Genomic DNA, 19017 nt, shown 5'->3' with positions numbered 1-19017 from the left:
ATATAAATAAAAATATGTTTTATGTTAGTTTGTAATTTTTTAATAAAAATATATCAATTTGTATAAAAAGTTTTGTAAAAATCTATATACAAATTAAATTCTGTTAAAATTTAAAAGAAAAAATTGTATATTTTTTTAAATATTAAAACTAAATTGAAACAAATAAAAAAAACAAAACCAAATTAAGCCCAAATAAAAATATATGTAATGCCAACACAATATAAACTTATAATGACAATTTAAAAAAAAATAAAAATAAAAATAATTAAAAAACCACGACGCATAACAACTTTTAACTTTGTTAATATGAAATTAAGGATAAAAGCTTAAATTTTTAAATTTTTAAAAAATAAGAACGGAATTAAAAAAAATAAGGGAATTATTTGAACAAATTCTTCAAAACAGGAGTATCTGAAATGATTAAACAAAGGTTCAAACCTTACCGCCTCGTTACCACTGTCAGCCTCCACCGTGCCTCTTAGCAGGCGAATTCTCCGTCCATATTGTCGCCGGAGACCGCTCCCTTCACCGCGCCGCTCAATCCGCTAAACGCATTACCACGGGACGCCGTGGCCGCCAGACGCGGTTCATCTTCTCCGCAACCTCAACCTCGACGAAGGAGTCGCGCAAGACGCCATTGTCTCCCAAGTATCCGAGTCATCGTCCATATCGTTGCTGGCGACCGCTGCCTGTACCATGTCGCACAACCACCGAATCCTGCTCAGTTGGGTTCAATCACCACCGCGTCACTTCTCTCATGGTCGCCGTCATCTGCTCTGTTAAGGTCGAGAGCCACCGCAGCGCTCTGTTAGGGTTCGAGATTTGTATTTTAAGGTGTGAACGAACCTATAAAAGGGGGACGAAATTGGTTGGTAGAGACACACCAAGAGTGAGAGCTTTAGAACTCGAGAGTGGTAGAAAGTGGGTACGAGAAGTGAGGGTTCGAGACAAAGGGAGACGCGGAAGTGCGAAGCGAAATGGTTCGAGTGAAAGGGAGACGCGGAAGTGCGAAGCTAAGTGAAAGAGGTTGCGACGTGAAGAAGATCAAGTTCCAGGTTTGGGGAGCTATTTCGGTTTTAATTGGTTGTTCGAATATGTTGCAGCCTGTATTTTTCTCTAAATACAAGTTTCCTCTGTGTGTTGTCCGAATTGGGAGTAGTTCTTGGGTATCATTTTTCTGGAAAGGGGAATGGGGATTTTCTGGTTGGTAAATATATATTAGTGTAGTGGTTTTGTGATGTTTATACCGTGACTGTGTGGGCTTAATTGTTTCTCAGGTGCAGCAGGGGTGTTTATTATCTTATTAGTATTTTAAAACCGTGAGCAATCTTATTTGACTATCTATAGTGGACATGATGACAAGCTGTAAATTTGTATATGTTCTGTTGGGTTATAATATGTTTAAACTGGAATTGATTTGTGGGTCTGGAAGGTGTGAGTTTACTGATATTAATTGGATCTGGATGTCTATATTCTGATAAGAATAAGAGGTATAAGATGTTATTCCTAGTTTGAAATTGGGTAATAATGAGTATATGGCCTGGAAAATTATGGTGTGTTATATTTTTCTGGTTGGACTAGATATACATATTGTAACAAATAACATTGGTGTAGTGTTTCAAGACATGATTGCATGAGTTTCTATGTTTCTAAGGTATATTAGAGGTGATTATCGAACTTTTTTTGGTGTTATAAATTTGTGAGCACTCATAGGGACTAGTATATACTATTATTGTCTGGAGTTATAATGTTAACAAGTCTGAATCATGGAACACTGGTACAAGAATCTGTTTGCTGAAAATGCTGTCTTGAATTTATATGTGGGAAAAAGTGGGAGTTCAAGTGCTTAAATTGGTGGTCATTAAAGTGGTTTAGGGTATTATGCTGTATGTTGCATCCTTCTATGCTTAAGTTCTGGTATGTGGTGTGAAGTATAATGCATGAAATTATTTAGTGTAGAAACAAATGTCACGATGTTATTTTAATTAATATAAGAGTTATGGTGTATTTCACTGGTTTTGATAGTGCAAAATTAGGTAAGTAAAACATGATTTCGTGTGGTATGTATTAGACATTTTAGAGGTGTTAATTATAGGTTAAAATCTGGTATCCTATTTTGAATGTATATGCCGAACTGATGATGTTAAATGCTGAATGATTTGGTGAGTTAATGCTTGATAAGGGTGGAGATAATCCTACAGGAATTTTATAACCAGAATGAATGTTGTATGTTCAGAATTGAGGTAATGGGTAAATTGAGATGTGATGTTTGGCATTCTATTTTCAGAATAAATTAATTGGGTGCATAAGTTATTGTAGGTGTTCAAATGTGAATTGTAATCTTGAAGTTAGCATGTTTGTTACCCAATCTGATATTGAAGTGATCATTGTGTGATATTAGTGTAAGTTTAATGTATTCTAGAGAAGATTCTAAAGGATTAAAGCTGGGGTGCAAAAAGTTTAGGTTCTGTTATACTAAATTCTGTTATATGGTACTTTGAATGAAAATAGAGGGAATTAGGTTTGGTATTAGTTGGAATCAACTTTAAACTCTGAAGGGATGTTATTTGGTAAGATTAATATAGGATATTGTTGTTTGAAATTCTGAATTAGCTTGTGAATTTTCTTGAAGCTGGGCTGCAGAACTGAAATGCTTGGTTGTCTGAATATGGTATGCTAAGAAGTGTTATTATGGATGAACGTGCATGTGTTAAAGTAAACTAAGTAATAAGGATGGTATGAACTGATATATGTGCGATTGAATTACTTTAGTTTGATAAATTGTGAAACCTGAGATTACTACGCAGTAGTATAATTTTCAATCTGTTTTGATATGGGGATAAACGAGTTAAAGCTTAAAGTAAGTGATAGATGCTGGTTTTTGATGTTCAGAATTGTGAATAATTGGGTATTGGATTTGGAGTAAATTTTTGTGTATATTTATTGAAGTAAATAAAGTCGTGTGTGATGACGAGTGTTTATGGAATATAGTGGTTAAAGTGCTATGCTTAGATGTTGTAAGGCGTGTTCTAGAAATTTGGGTTAGGGGAGAGAGTAGTGCATTTTTAAAGATGCTGGTTTTCTGCATAATAGTGTAAGTGTGAGCATTAACACTATGACGTGGAATGTTTTCTTTAATTTGGTGTTGTTAGTGATTGTTTCAAGGTGTTTTGAATGGGGTTAGAGCATACAAGTTGTCCAAATGTAGTTGAATGTTTCCAGTAATCATAAGTGCATTATAGTAGTAAGTCGTTGCAGTACATTAGCGCTGAGCGACACTTTATACCGTTGGGCGGTGGGCCGTTGGGTGTTGGAAAGGTCTCGCTCAGTGAGACCTAGGTGTTTTAACTTCCTGTTTTCATGGATTGTTTGCTGTGATTAATATATTTATGAATGGTTGTTAGTTGCTTGGGTTTGTACGTATGAAAATGATGTGAACATGGTTCTAATTTGGTGTATCTTGTTTAAAAGGTCTTGTAAAATTAAAGATACTCGTTGTATGAAGGATTATGGCTATTTGTGAATGGTGAATGTTGTAACTCAGATGATTGGTGATAGTTGATGTGTTAAATGAATGTTCGGTTCATGTGATATTAAACCTCATAGTTTAGTCAATAGAAGTGAATTGGCTACGTTAAATTGTAGATAGTGAGAGGTGAGATAAATAGAGAGTTGTTCTTGATGTGTTCAAGAATAGGAAGTGGTCTAGGATGAGTTTCCCTTGATATCAGGGTGTCTATTTCTCTTGTGTGTTGGGAAGGAGCACTCTTCAAATTGTGTGAGGTAGTAAGAGTGGGTTTGAATACCGTACTCTCTAGCTGTGTGACCGTTAACGAGAGGAAAGTTGTTGGCTCTTTAAGAGGAACAAGTTCTTAACTATGTGTGTAGGATTACTTAACCGCCTTGTAGAGATGGTGGTCTATGTGACCTTAGTCTGTGTGACAAGAGACCACTGTGAGAAGTTTGTGTGACAAGAGAACACTGTGAGAAGTTTGTGTGACAAGAGATTGATGAAAGGATATGTTTGTGTGACGTTAAACCTTTGAGTGACATCTATGTGATATGAAACATTGTGAGATGTTATCACTGAGATAAAAGTAGAGTGATTGGGTTATTGTTATATTTGTTTTGATGATGCTATTGTTGTTATTATTGTGTTTGATTCTTTAGCTCACCCATGCTTTTTGTGTGTTTACTGTGATGGTTGTATGAGATGTGTGTTGTACGGGAGCATACAAGAATGTTGAAGTCGATGATATGAAATAGATGACATGAAATAGATGACACGAGAGGATGTGCTTTGGGGGAGCTTAAACATTCATCTGAATTTTATAAAGAAATTTCTTTATAAGTTTAATTTGATGTTTTAATCTATTGGATGTATGAATTATACTTGATTTTTAAAGTTGTAATAAAGTTTAGTTCTTTTGGAGTTGTTAACTTTGTCTTCATAAAATTTTTGACTTTGATGTGCTTAAGTGACCCCTAAAGTTTGGATGTTATAGTTTATTTCTCTCTCCTATTACTATTCCTTTGAATGAGGTTAAGAAAGAGGCCCCTCTCATGTTATGTTATCTCATGTCTATAGGTTTGCTTCTTGTGTTGATGCTGATTCCTATTGATGAAAATAGCAAATTCACTTGAAAATTATCCAGGTACTTGTTTCTATTTATAGTATGAAAATTTGATGTCAAAAGTTGTGATTAAGTTAGTATAAGCTTTTGTATTTTCTTTTTCTTATTGTGACACTAGGCTTGAATCCCTTACTTTTCTGGTCAAATAAAATGTTTCTTTCTTCAGAAAAAAATGGTACAAACATTTTGTTCTACATAAAACAGTACTCTTCTGAAATGACATACAGACATCAGACTTTCCGGTCAGGTGGATCCAAGTGGAACACAGTTCGGGTCCTACACATACCAACATCATACACAAGCAATTGATATGTGTTTTCAATCCACAACTACAAATGCAAAGAAAAATAGGGAAGTTAGTGGTGAACGATTCTTCGAAGAGACTACAAATACTTGTGGAGGAGAAGCTGATATCCCTGTTAAGGTCATGTGATACGTGCATGCAGCTGCACCAAATTCAAGCCCAAATAGTCACCCATGGACTCCAAAGCAATGATTATGTCACCCCTAGTTTCATCACGGCATGTGCGCGTCTCGGTAGAATGGGTCACGCTGGAAGAGTGTTCAACACAATGGTGCAACCAAACGGCGCCACATGGAATGCCATGTTCCGAGGCTTTGCCCTATTGGAGTGTCCCTTGGAAGTTGTCGTTTTATTCGCACAAATGCATCGCGCTGGTGCTTCACCAAACTGCTTCACTTTCCCATTGGTGATGAAGTCGTGTGCTCAGGCGAACGCGGTTAGAGAAGGAGAGCAGGTTCACTGCGTGGTGGCCAAACGTGGTTTTAAGTCAAACGCATTTGTGGGAACCACATTGATTCACATGTACTCCGTGAGAGGAGAGGTGTTCATTGAGGATGCTTGCAAGGTGTTCAGCGAAATGCGCGAGAAGAATGTCTTCGCTTGGACTGCGATCATCGCTGCTCACGTGGCGTGCCGTGACATGGCTTCCGCAAGGCGTCTTTTTGACCTAGCGCCGCAGCGTGACATTGTGCTGTGGAATGTCCTCGTTTCAGGATACATCGAATTGGGGGACATGGTAGCTGCGAGAGCGCTGTTTGATAAAATGCCGAACCGCGATGTCATGTCATGGAACACCGTTTTGAACGGTTATGCCTATAACGGTGAGGTGGAATCGTTCGAGAAGCTGTTTGATGAAATGCCTGAGAGGAATGTTTATTCTTGGAACGGGTTAATTGGAGGGTATGCTCGGAATGGGCTCTTTAACAAAGTTTTGGAGTCTTTTAAACGGATGTTGATGTTACCAAAACAAGAAGGGGAAGGTGGCGATGTTGTGGTCATTCCCAATGATTACACAGTTGTGGCAGTGTTGTCCGCATGTTCCAGATTGGGGGACCTTGAGATGGGTAAGTGGGTGCATGTTTATGCAGAGAGTATTGGGTATAAGGGCAACTTGTTTGTTGGAAATGCTTTGATTGACATGTATGCAAAATGTGGGGTTATAGAGAAAGCACTTGATATGTTTAATTGGTTGGATGTGAAGGATATAATAACTTGGAACACCATAATTAATGGCCTTGCCATGCACGGTCATGCAGCTGATGCTTTAAGTTTGTTTGAGCGGATGAAGAGCATGGGAGAGAAGCCAGATGGTGTTACATTTGTTGGGATTTTGTCTGCTTGTACGCATATGGGGTTAGTGAGAGATGGGTTTCTGCATTTCCAATCGATGGTTGATAATTACTCAATTGTGCCTCAGATTGAGCATTATGGTTGTATGGTGGATTTGTTGGGAAGAGCTGGTCTTATAGATCAGGCTATGAATTTCGTGAGAAAGATGCCAATAAAACCGGATGCAGTTATATGGGCAGCACTGCTTGGGGCTTGTCGGATGTATAAGAATGTGGAAATAGCAGAAGTGGCACTTGAGCAACTCATTGAACTTGAACCCAACAACCCTGCAAACTTTGTCATGCTTTCAAACATATACAAGGATCTTGGAAGATGGGAGGATGTTGCCCGGTTGAAGATTGCAACGAGAGATACCGGGTTCAAGAAATTACCGGGATGTAGTGTTATTGGGTGCAATGATAGTGTGGTGGAATTCTATTCCTTGGATGAGAGACATCCTGAGACAGAGAGTATATATCGGACATTGAAGGGATTGACGACTCTGTTAAGATTGAATGGGTACATTCCAAATCTTGTGGATGTTGCTCATGGAAACTGAACGAGTAGGGAGGTATCTTGATGATACCCAAATCTTCATGAACTGGCTCAGCATTTGAAAGACCTAATCAGTTCTACAGATCAACATCAATTCTTCAAATTCTGGGTCTATTTTGAAACAGTGGAAGAGCCACGAGGCAAAATCACAGTCTTTCATCCTGTAGCTGCTTGTTGTCAAACTCAGTTATCGTCAAATTCTTGGTTGGTTGATTCTCCTCACGCTTCTCGTCCTCTCAGTCAAGCACTCTTGTTCATTTCTCTCTCCTATTGTTCTTCCCTTGAATGAGGTTAAGAAAGAGGCCTCTCTCATGTTATGTTATCTCAGGCTTATATTTGCTTCTTGTGTTGATGCTGATTCCTATTGATGAAAATTCGGTCAAAAATTATCCAGGTACTTGTTTATAGCACGAAAATTTGATGTAAAAAACGGTGATTAAGTTATTATAAGCTTTTGTATTTTCTTTTTCTTCTTGTGACACTGGGTTTGAATCCCTTGCTTTTCTGGTATAATAAAATGTATCTTTTTTCAGAAAAATAAAAAATAAAAATTGGGTGCGTTTCAGGTACATATGCAAGCACCTTTGCTGTGAATTTCCCGTCATTCTTCATGTGGAAAATATGAAGGCCTTTCATCCCAATCGTGCTTATGGTTTGCCCCTTAACTCAAGTTTGACTTCTGAATATTTTTCTTAGATGAAAATGTATCCTTTGTTCTCTCTTGCAATTTTGTTGCCCGAAAAGTGTAACTTGTAACCTAAAATGGTTGAAGGAGACCATTCTAAGGTTTGACATAAATAATGTTTTAATTTAGAAATTGCAATTAGAAATATCTACTTTCGGTGTCGTTGATGCCCTTGCTCGTATGAGAGCTCATCAGAAAATGGCTGAGTTTTTTATTCCACCACCTGAAAGCTTCGGATTCTTGCTTAGAAGATCAAGTAGAGCCGTCAAAATGGGTCACAACCTGCGGCTCACCACGAGTTCAGGCCGGATTGGGTTTGAAAAAATTAAATTTTTTTTATGCGCGGGTCAGATTTCAATCCGACTCATTTAAACCCTGCTCATGCGGGTTGAACCCGTGGTGGGCCGGGTTAGTCCGCCAATCCACCTACCTAATTTTATTTTTTTAATTTATTATTTTATTTATGAAACCCTAAAAAATAAAATATTCTCTTCACTCACTGTGTATACCAAAAAAGTAACCTCTGCTCTCACAAATCACTTTCACGGAACTTGCTCTCATTAAGGTGCCGTCACTCTCACTTCTTCACTGAAATTCTTCAAGGAGCAAATTTTTTGAATGTTTTCTGTCTTTATTTTTGGGTGACATTTGGATTATATTGTACTTTTTATTATTATTTTGAATTTTCTTCAGTTTAACGTCATTTTTTGGGAGTAAAATTTGTTTAAATTTGAATTAGAAAGTTTGTAATTTTTTTTATTTAAAAAAAATTGTAATTAAATGGGCTAGTGAGCCAACCCATTTACCCACCAACCCATGGTGGATCGAGTCAGATTCAGATTTTTCTGGCTCACTAATAAATGAGCCGGGTTGGGTTGACTCACTAAGTGACCAACCCGTGGTGAGCCGGGCCGGGTCGAGCCGAGTTACCTGTTTTGACAACTCTAAGATCAAGCTTCTTATAGCTAGCTTCGGATTCCTTCTTAGGGGATCTTCGGATTTGCCAATTGGAGTTGTTGCATTAGTTGACAACACAGGTTTATGCCTCTTCCCAAAATAAAAGTTCTTGCTAGCAGTGCGGTAAGATTTTCATAGACCCTGTTTTGTAAGAAGGTTATTGAGGATGTAATTTAAAAAATTTCTTATCACACTTAATAAATAGGTTTTTCACACACCTTTTTTGAGACACATATGGATTTCGTTGGGTTGGACTCCAGAGACAAGGAAAAGGTTTACCTCTCCCTTGGATGCTGGCTACAGTTGTATCTTAATACCTGGTGGAGTTCAAGAAACATTTCTCATGAAGCATGGTTCTGAGGTACATTGTTTTTCTCTCTTCCTCTTTAGTATATATTTTTTTATATTTTTATCTTTTTCGGTAACTGAAAATGTTTATTCTTTTAGATATAGTATTATAACTGATGTCAAATTGGAGTAATATGTTGGTATATACAGGCATTTTCTCTTGCTATGCAAACACTTGGGCTGCATTACCATTTGAATGGTCCATGTTTGATAGTCTTAACTAGCACTTTAGTTTCTTCCCCCTCTGATATTTCATGTCTAATTTTGATGGAAAGGTGGGAAAATTACATTCTCTTATTTCATTTTATATATGTTATGATCTAATTTTAGGATCACTAACCTGAAATGTTTGAGCTTTGGCAATATGACTTGCCAATAACACTCTTAAGGTGTACCTGATTCTTTAGATTTGAGTAATGTAAAATATGAGAGATTATATAATTGGGGATTATGTATATTCTCCCTGCGCTAAGGAACAAGGTTGATAAAGCTTTTCATGTGAAGCACTAGACTTGTATAGAAATACAATGACCAACAAAAAAATAGTAGTTAGAATTATGGAGCAGCAATGCCATTAGGCTATTTTATAAATGAACAATAATGAGCCAAGATACTGTTATCTGTAGCAGCAAAGTCATACCCGTTTGCACATCGCGGTGGTTGTAATAAAGAATCTAAAATGAAGAAATCTTTTATTTAATATGCCTCATGAAACTGGTGCGATCATAGTCCTGTTTGTTTGAATTCTGACATTGGCTGTGAAGTCATTTCAATTCGATTATAGCAATGGCCCACTTATTACAATCTACCAATTAAACACCTTGTCATTTTGTATGGTTGCTTTTGTAATTGAATCATTGTACAATTACAAAATGCCTAAAAATATATGCAAAGAATATACTCAGTACATCATATTTGCTTGATAATTTGGTGGCTATATATTGTCTGATTGTTTTTTAAATAATGTTTCTACTATATATAAAGATAGTCCGAAAATGGTTCCAAATAAAATGGGTTTGCAATATGAAACTCCTTTATATAATTTGTATTCAAGCAAGTTAACAATACTAAGAATCATTTGCTTTCTAGATTGCCTTTCTTAAAGCAAGGTGAGGATTTGTGCGCATAGCAATGGAGAAGGGCAAACCCCTGGTGTCAGTTTTCTGCTCTGAGCAGGTATTTATTTCTTGCCCATGTCTATTCTAAAGGAAAAATGTTGCAGCTTTTGCTGACTCTCACATCAACTGCACAACTGTTAAAACTAAAATGTCGCTGGGTATTATTTCCTTATCTGCTAATGTTGCTACTTTATGTTTTAGATTTTTTCTGGATTCAAATAAACTATAACTTCCCTTTTAGTGTAATTTTGTTGTAGTCAAATGTCTATAAGTGATGGAAACCAGGTGGGAAGCTATTTCTGAGTTTTTCGAGGGCTGTCAAGTTCACCCCCAATATATTTGGGGAATTTTCGGGTATGTTTTTTCGTTTAAATGTCAACTTGCCACCTGCTAGTGATCTCCTTTACATCTATTTTTCAGTTTCAGTAATCAAAGGGATTTTGCATGATAATGAAACTAATTTTCTTAATTCAAACTAGAAGTTGTTCAAACAGTTTCACTAGTCAAGGGGGTTTTGTATGATGAATGAAGCTAATTTTCTTAATTCAAACTTGTGGTTGTTCAATGAATTAAATTCGACAAGATGAAACAATAGAAAAAAAAACCGTTTCTAAAATGTCAAACCAATTTGAGAATCAGTTTGGTAAATAATATGGAAAAGGTCAGTTTTGTCTGGTTCAGCTTAAAATATTTGCTATTGACTGGGAAAAGGTGGACTCGATTAGAGGATGCATGAATTTTACAGTCAATCATTGTTTTTTGGACAGTAATCATTTGACTGGTCTACCAGTATAAAGCTTAAATTACATTGGAGAAGTTGATATCAGGCACTAATGTTTTACACGGATTATATTTTCTCTTCTTCAGATCTCCGATACCCTTTAAACATCCACTGCATATGGTGGTGGGTAGACTAATTGAACTCGAGAAGAAAGGGCAAGTGGCTACAGCTCACGCAAATGAGGAAGAAATACAAAGGTTAATACTACAGGGGTGGGGATTAAAACTACCATGAAATTATGTAATTTTCATGCGTCTCGTGCTATTTGATTTTCTATTATTTTTAATTGGTATGTCAGTCAAATTGCTAATCATGCCTTATTTTTATTTTCACAAGTCGAAGTACATTTTAGACTTGATAATGCCATTTATATGAATAACTAACAAAATGTATTCAAGCATTATACTTATCAATATAGCCCATATTACCCTGCACTCATGTAGTAAATAAAAGGTTTAATGTCTTATTTTTGTTAAAAATCTCAAATAGAATTCTTTTTATTTTTATCTCAATTGTGTCTTTATTTTTGTTAATTTGATGTAAATAAAGTATTTTTGTCAAATTCATCAAATAACGTTAATATATATGACGTGACTTGGTTACACTACAGTTTTAATATACGTGTTAATAAAATTGTATATGAATTTGATTTTTTTAAATTTAGAATTAAAGAATTAAGTAAACATATTTTACTTTGTGTTGAAATTAATTTAAGAAAAGGTAAAGTTGGGAAATGATATTTTACTTTGTGCCCCATTTTCTCTATAATTGGGAAATCAAAATAAAATTAGGGAGTGCCCCATTTTCTCTATAATTGGGAAATCAAAATAAAATTAGGGAAGTTGAGTTTTAGGTCTCGTGACTCATCCACAAAATCCTTGTTTCTTTTGGGGAAAGGTTTTTGGGACTCTTTTCCACTGCTACCATGGTGTTTTTTCAGGGCGCGTTCACGACGATTACTTAGATCCTCATAGCTGGGGCGTTGCTCGGGAGAATGAACATCCTTGCGTGGATGTTGTTTGCTCCTCTTTGGGTTACTTTTTCGTATATGGTCACTACTTTCAGCATCTGGTGCCGCGGAGGGTAGTTGGCGAAGCTTGGAGTTATCGATTTCTCTGGTGGATATGTCATTCACCTCTCTGCCGGAGTTGCCAGTTATATTGCAGCTTATTGGGTGGGTTTGCATTTCCTCACTCACCTTTCTCCATCTCCTAGTTTATTTTAAAAATCATAAATTTTTGAAATTTCCATATTTTATGAGGAAGATACTAAGACTAAGGTATTTGAGGGTGGTTGAATAGGTGGGTCCAAGCATGGGGCTCGCTTCGTCTGGCAAAAGGTTCGGAGGAAACTCCATGGATGACCCTTCGCAACGCCAAGGTTCTATGATCCATTGCGCATCTATCGAACAACCCTAAAACTCAAAATTTCAACAATTTCATTTTGATCTTGTAATTGCAGAGAGAATAGAGCTTTCTGTAATTGAATTTCCAACTTTGCAAACTTTGCCCTTGTAACTGAATTTTCACTCTTTTAATTTAATTTTTTTATTCAAAATCACGTTTTTAATTACATGTGTATTAAAACAACATTATCAGCATTTATCAGCATGTCAAAGTGACATAATACTCAACGTCGTTTAATCAATTTGACAGAAAGACCTTAATTAATTCAATTTTATAAAAATAAAGACTGCAAAAAAAAAAGGATATTATTTAAGATTCTAAACGAAAATAGGAACTTATTGAGATATTAAATCTAAATAAAAAGTGTACATTAAAAAAAATTGTATAGGTCAAATTGCTCATAAAAGCTTTATGAGTTAAGGCTATATCTAAAAAAAATCTTAAAAATGAAAATGAAAAGAAAAAGTAATAACTTTAAAAAAATATTTATTAAATGAAATCTACACTTAAGTTAATATGAGTGGGATTGAGTTAAATCAAATTTAATTAGTTAAGTTGAGATTATATCAAGTTTATAAGGTCAAAACCAATTCAAGTGGAGTTGAATCAAGTTTAAGTAAAGTTAAGGCGAACCATGTTTGAATCAAGTTGAGGTCGGATTATGGTATAAGTCAATTCAAGTTAGGTCGAATCAAGTTTTATTCAAGTTAAGTTGGGTCAAAACAAGTTTCAACTCATATTTAACAGTTTCAAATCATGTTTGGATTAAGTTAAATTGGTTCATACCTATGTCAATATGAGTAGAGTTGGATTGAGACAAAGTCAAGTTACTTGGGAGCAGATCCAGGTTAAGTCAAATCAAATTAGACCTGTGTTATGTTGAATTAAGCTTAGGTCTCGACTAAGGTCAGGTATTAACTAAGGTCAAGTTGAGTTTGTTTAATTCTAGGTTAGACTAAGTTGGATTAGTCTAAGGTGAAGTTGGGTCCCAATCAAGAAAGATTAAGAAAGATTAGGTTGGATCGAATTGAGCCAAACAAGTTGGGTTAGATTGAGTTGAATCTACAAAGATTGAATTGGGATGTGCTCGAGTTAGGTTGAATTAGGATAGTTGACTTAAGTTAGGATGCAAATGAGTCTAGTTGAGTTAAAATTAGTCAAGATTAAGTAAGAATTAACTCGTGTGAGTTTGGATTGAGTTTAAACAAGATGATAATGATTTAAATTAGGTGAAACTTAAATTGAGTTTAGTTAAAACAAGCTAAATTGTTTGAAAATTGAACTCAGACCAACTTAGGTTGTATCCAAATGAGATTGAGTTTAAATTAGAAAAAACTGAATGAAATTAGGTTAGACGTAACCTTATAATTAAGTTATAAATAATAATAATTAATTAATAATCAATTTATAATTAATATCAAATATTTAAATATTAATTTGTAATTTAAAACATTTTAAGAATGCATACAACTTTGAAAAATATTTAAGAATTAACTAATTTAATATTATAGTGAGTGAATTTCACTTTGATGTGACTTTCTTGTAAAAGTTTTGAAGGTTGGAATTTTTTCAATTCACTCACTTCATAGTTTCATAAAAAATAACTTTATTAACAAGCATGTTAAAAATATATTTATTCCTATTTTTATTAATATAGTTACTGTGTTATGAAATTATTCGACGTACGATTATTGCTTTCACCGAATAAAAGATGTAAAAACATTTTTTATGACTTGGAGTTTTGATTATAAAACCCTGAGAGATTATATAAAGATGAATTATTATAAAATTAAGGCTTAATATCTCTCTTGGTTTTCGTATTTGTGTGAAAATCTCAGTTCGGTCCTCAAGTTTTGAAGTGTCTCAATTGGGTCATAATTTTTGTAAAAATACACATATTTTACCCCAACCGTTAACTGATCTCAAACGGCGTTAAGTTTAGCTGATGTGGTATGCTGACGTGTTGGCTTAATCCCTTCTTGGTCCTCATATTTGTGTGAAAATCTCAGTTCGGTCCTCAAGTTTTGAATTGTCTCAATTGGGTCATAATTTTTGTAAAAATGCGCACATTTTACCCCAATCGCTAACTGATCTCACTATACAACAATTATCTTCTGCTATAAGTGGAATAAATAGCTTAAAGGCTGGTGATGAACCTATAGGTTACCAAGTTGGTTCATTGGCAGAAAAGGCTGTGAGACTGATTGCACTGGTTACGCGAGTTTTCCGGTGACTTTATTTTTTGAGCCAGCGAGATAATCTGTGTAAAATCCCTGATTCTTAGAGAGATGAATAAAATCCCTAATTCAAATAAACTAAATAATAGGCATTGTGCCACGTGAAACACGACTTATTTTAAAAAAAATAATTCATATAATTAAATAATACACGTCAGCATGTCCTCTAGCTACCAGGTCAGCTAAACTTAACGCCGTTTGAGATCAGTTAACGATTGGGGTAAAATATGTGTATTTTTATAAAAAATATGACCCAATTGAGACAATTCAAAATTTGAGGACCGAACTGAGATTTTCACGCAAATACGAGGACCAAGAAGGGATTAAGCCAACACGTCAGCTAAACTTAACGCCGTTTGAGATCAGTTAACGGTTGGGGTAAAATGTGTGCATTTTTACAAAAATTATGACCCAATTGAGACAGTTCAAAACTTGAGGATCAAACTGAGATTATCACACAGATACGAGGATCAAGGGAGATATTAAGCCTAAAATTAAAACTATTAAGTTAACAATATATTTTATATTTCTAACTATAAAATATTATGACATTTTACAATTTAAATATCATATCAATTTCCTTCAATATACTTCTTATTTTGTTTTATTGTAAACAAAATCTGTACAGCGATAGGAAAAGGCGAGAGAAGAATAATGGTAATCCCTTCTATGGGACTTCGGCAAAAGATGAAAAGGAAGATAGTGTAATGTTGGACCATATTATTAGGAGGGTTACTTCCCCACCATTTCACATTATTTCCTGAATTATTACATATTAAAAATATATTTTTTCAATGAATGTTGAAAGATTTTTCAAAAAATTTAATGAATTTCAAAATATCTTGAAAATTTAAAAAATCTTTTAAAGAATATCGATATCTTTTGATGAATTTTTTTTTAATAAATATTGATATCTGTTGAAAGATTTTTCAAAAACTTTAATAGATATCGACATTCATTAAAAACTTGAAAAATCACTTAACGGATGTTGACATTTGTTAAAACCGTTAAAAAAAAGTGAGGATATGGGATTTTTTAAAATATAGAAGATTGTATTGAAATTTTAAAAAAAATGTGATGAGCAATGTAAAGTGATGTAGGGAGTAACCTCTGTTAGGGAGTTACTCCCTGTACCTCCCCAGTTCCAACCCCCACCCCCCCAATTTTTTTGAACTTTTTTTTAAATACAAAATTAACCTTTATGTTTTTTTTTACCCTTTTACCCCTATTTAACCTACCCTACACTAACCCCCCTCTTTTACAGTCTCACAGATTCCTCTTCGTATTCCCCACCCCCACCCCACCATTTTGAAACCTCCCTCCTCCAAACTCTGCAACTCTCCCACTCTCCCACTTCGTATTCTCACTCTCCCACTCCTCTCTGTTTGTGCGGCTGTTGTGAGGTGTTGGTGCGGCGGCGCAGAGGGTGCTGTGCGGCGGTGTTGCGGCGGTGCAAGGCGTCGACAGGTTAGTTCCTTCTAATTTCTTTTTTTTTTTTAAACGTATGCAATGTGTAGTGTAGGATTGGGTAGTTGGTGTTTCTGTTTGAGTTTGTCATCTCTGTGTTGTATCTCTGTGTTGTGTTGTTGTGCGCGTTGAGGAAGAAGACAGGCACCGAAACGGATGTCTCTATCCGTCAACGAATGTCGTTATCCGTCGACGGATGTCGCTATCCGTTTCCTTTTTTTTTAGTTTTTTTTTTAAAGTAATTATATTTTAACTTTTTATTTTCAATTAATTTTGTTACGTTTGTTTTAATTTTTTGTTTTATTAGTTTATTGTATTTAGAATTAATTTATAAAATATTTAAATTTTATTTTATTTTATAATATATTATTTAATTATATATAAATTTAAATTAATTTAGTTAATAAAATAATTATTATTAAATTATTGAAAAAATATGATTAATTTAATGAAATAATTATTAATTTAATTAAAAAATCTTTGTTAGAAATGGTAAGAACACGAGGTGCATCTTTTAGTTCTCGAGGAGAGAGTTCTCGAGGANAGAGTTCTCGAGGAGAGAGTTCTGCACAGGATTTAGGTAGGAGACGACCTACGGCTTCGGCTCGGAGAGGGCGAGCAGCTCCTATTCAAGATGACCCTATCGCTGAGGACCGAGCGTTTGAGGAGGAGGCATATCAGGCCTANGAGGGTCCTGTTCAGGATGAGGCATTTGAGGCCTCTGATGACGATTACGAGGAGGAGGAACATGATGTTCCTGACATACAGGATGATGTCGGTGGATTTCCTGGAGGTCCACGTGATGCTTCTTTGCTGACGCACTATGTTCAGCATGTTGCTTATAGTATTTCACAGGGCCGGGTGAGTGCATAACTTAAATTTTAATTTTAATTTTTTTTCAAATACAATTGATGTTAAATATTGTTGTGTAGGATCGAGGAGAGATGTTGAAATTGATCTCCCATGNTATAAAAGTTAATAAGTTAGGACCGTGCGCCGAGGGAATTCAACACATTGTGTTGAATTCCTCTTTGATGCCTCTCACACAAATCTGCTACGATTACGTTGATAAGGGCTTGTTGCTTGGATTCATAGAGAGATGACACTTTGAGACGAGCAGTTTCCATCTCCCAGTAGGGGAGATGACGATCACTCTTGATGATGTTTCCACTTTACTTCATCTCCCGGTGATGGGACAGTTATGCGATTTNGAGGAGTTGGAGTTTGAGGAGGCTCGTACAGCCCTCGNAGACCNGCTTGGCGTTGACGGTGGNACAGCTGGTGCTGAGATGGAGGATGCACGTGGTACGAAAGTCAGACTCAGCTGGCTGAGAGACATATATGTTCAGAGGTGTCAGTCGCAGGATTGGGACTATGCTGCCAGAGCATATCTGTTGCATCTAGTAGGATGCACCATTTTTGCAAATAAAAGTGCTAGTTCTATACGCGTGTCTTACCTACTATTATTTAGAGACATACACGCGTGTGGCAGATATGCTTAGGGCGTTGCTGCACTTGCCCATTTGTACGAGCAGCTTGGGGATTCCAGTCTAGCTTCCACGAAGCAGATGGCTGGATATCTGACTCTTTTCCAGGTACAAACATAAACCTTGCACATTTATTTGATGTACTTATCTCCATGTTCAAAGATAGAAAATATTTAATTGAATAATTGCATTTNTAGAGTTGGATATACGAGCATTTCCCTAGCATGGGAAGGAGGCGGTTGGTGTCTTCTTATGATGACACCACACCACGTGCGACTAGGTGGCAGAGCCTTCGGCAGAGTTCGACTCTTGCAGAAATCCGGTCGCAGTTGGATGGCCTGACATATGGTGGAGTTCTATGGCATCCATACGAGGGACATCGGGGCATTCGTCCATTATTCGGAATTTGTATGTATTCTGGATGGATTCGGATTGGTGACACCCTTTCCCGTCATTTGCCTGAGCGTGTGATGAGGCAGTTTGGATTTTACCAGGAGATTCCACGACCACCCACTGTCATTGCAGATGCAAAATCAACAACGTCCACAATGAAGGGGTGAGTAATAGAATCAAACTGGTCGATCAATGCAACTTTTTTTTTCTTCATTACATTTAGCTTTGATTGTAATTTAATTTTCACAGATGAAGATTCCATGGTTGAATGAAAGGCGTCCACATACTCAAAATATGATGGATCCTGCGTTGTAGACCTTTCTGTTGGTTGAACTTTTCTTTTTTTTGCACCCTTTGTCTTGACTTTATGTAATGGAGGGACCATTGATGTCAATGTAGGACAAATAATNTCAAGTAACTTCTGCTTTATGGTGACTTTACCTCCAATGTTAGCCTCATTATATCGTTCTTCTACTTGTTTCAACACATCTTTAATGCTTAAATGGGGCTCGATTTCATTTAATTCACCATTTGAGAAATGCAATCTTCGCCACATGATATGAAATTCACTCACAGGGATCACCCCAGGATCATATCGTGCTAATTCACATGCACAGGGGACACCAAATGTACGTCTCAATACGCATCCACACTTTCATGAGTCCAATCCTACCTGGTGCACTCTTTCTAATTCCTTGGCGATGAGATCTAATGCATATCGAGATACACGCCCAATAAGTTGTCCTTTAAAAGGGTAACTCGTGAGCAACAAACTTTTTTCAAATGACGTCTTAATCTTGTTGTGTTGTAGGATAACGAAGTTATTAATACTATCCCAACAACAACACAAATCACCCATACTATTGCTCAAAATTGTCTTCAAACTCGCATGAGCAGACTCAACCCTGAAATAAAAANACAACATCAACAAGTGGAAATAAATATTTATNTACAAAANGAATAAATAAAATAACATTACAACATACCTGTTTGTGGTTGTGTTTCCTAAATGCATTACTTTGTTTGTCCAGACCGTTACAAAATATGTCTTGTACGGANTAATCCAAGTCTCATTCACATATTCAAAGAACAAAGGCCATGAATTGCTCGCGTATTGAAGACCATTCACATACTCAGCAAACAACCTCTCTTGAGCACAATCCATCACATTTTCCCATGCACTCATCAACACATCCCAAGCCTCTTTACAACTAACTAACATTTTGCATTTAGCTAAAACATTTTTATGGATGTGGAACCGACATAACATCTTATATGACTCAGGGAATACATTTTCAATGGCATTCATCAAGGCC

General features: G+C 35.9%; 3 protein-coding genes across 25 annotated transcripts; all 3 read left to right on the top strand.

Moving 5' to 3' along the window:
• The first annotated feature begins 350 nt into the window (after nt 1–350).
• Nucleotides 351–12230, top strand: LOC106762295 (pentatricopeptide repeat-containing protein At3g29230). Of its 23 annotated transcripts, none has more exons than XM_022780725.1 (9): nt 407–1055; nt 4589–4655; nt 4869–7216; nt 7389–7474; nt 8495–8825; nt 9902–9988; nt 10798–10908; nt 11652–11885; nt 12013–12230. In XM_022780725.1, exons 2-3 carry the CDS (start codon nt 4622–4624, stop codon nt 6824–6826), a joined length of 1992 nt encoding a protein of 663 aa, XP_022636446.1. In that variant the 5' UTR covers nt 407–1055; nt 4589–4621; the 3' UTR covers nt 6827–7216; nt 7389–7474; nt 8495–8825; nt 9902–9988; nt 10798–10908; nt 11652–11885; nt 12013–12230. The 23 variants fall into 23 exon arrangements, 22 of the variants coding, with proteins under 22 accessions (XP_022636446.1, XP_022636434.1, XP_022636430.1 ...); XM_022780713.1 differs by having other exon boundaries at nt 9902–10284; XM_022780709.1 differs by having other exon boundaries at nt 9902–10284; nt 10798–10951.
• Nucleotides 12231–15762: 3532 nt separating this feature from the next.
• Nucleotides 15763–16924, top strand: LOC111241583. Its single transcript, XM_022780231.1, has 3 exons — nt 15763–15821; nt 16309–16682; nt 16754–16924. Exons 2-3 carry the CDS (start codon nt 16311–16313, stop codon nt 16922–16924), a joined length of 543 nt encoding a protein of 180 aa, XP_022635952.1. The 5' UTR covers nt 15763–15821; nt 16309–16310.
• Nucleotides 16925–16963: 39 nt separating this feature from the next.
• Nucleotides 16964–17868, top strand: LOC111241582 (protein MAIN-LIKE 1-like). The gene is made up of 3 exons (XM_022780230.1): nt 16964–17224; nt 17324–17416; nt 17506–17868. Exons 1-3 carry the CDS (start codon nt 16964–16966, stop codon nt 17866–17868), a joined length of 717 nt encoding a protein of 238 aa, XP_022635951.1.
• The last annotated feature ends 1149 nt before the right edge of the window (nt 17869–19017 follow it).

The sequence above is a fragment of the Vigna radiata genome, chromosome 5 (genome assembly GCF_000741045.1).
Source record: "Vigna radiata var. radiata cultivar VC1973A chromosome 5, Vradiata_ver6, whole genome shotgun sequence".
NCBI classification, from domain to species: domain Eukaryota; kingdom Viridiplantae; phylum Streptophyta; class Magnoliopsida; order Fabales; family Fabaceae; genus Vigna; species Vigna radiata.
The sequence above is the reverse complement of the archived record's forward strand: the minus strand, read 5'-3'. Positions and strand labels throughout refer to the sequence as shown.

Coding starts and splice junctions, on each gene's coding strand:
- LOC106762295 (XM_022780725.1), top strand. CDS start 4,622: ATGAAAATAGCAAATTCACTTGAAAATTATCCAG. Junction 4,656..4,868: donor TTCACTTGAAAATTATCCAG/GTACTTGTTTCT, acceptor TACAGACATCAG/ACTTTCCGGTCAGGTGGATC.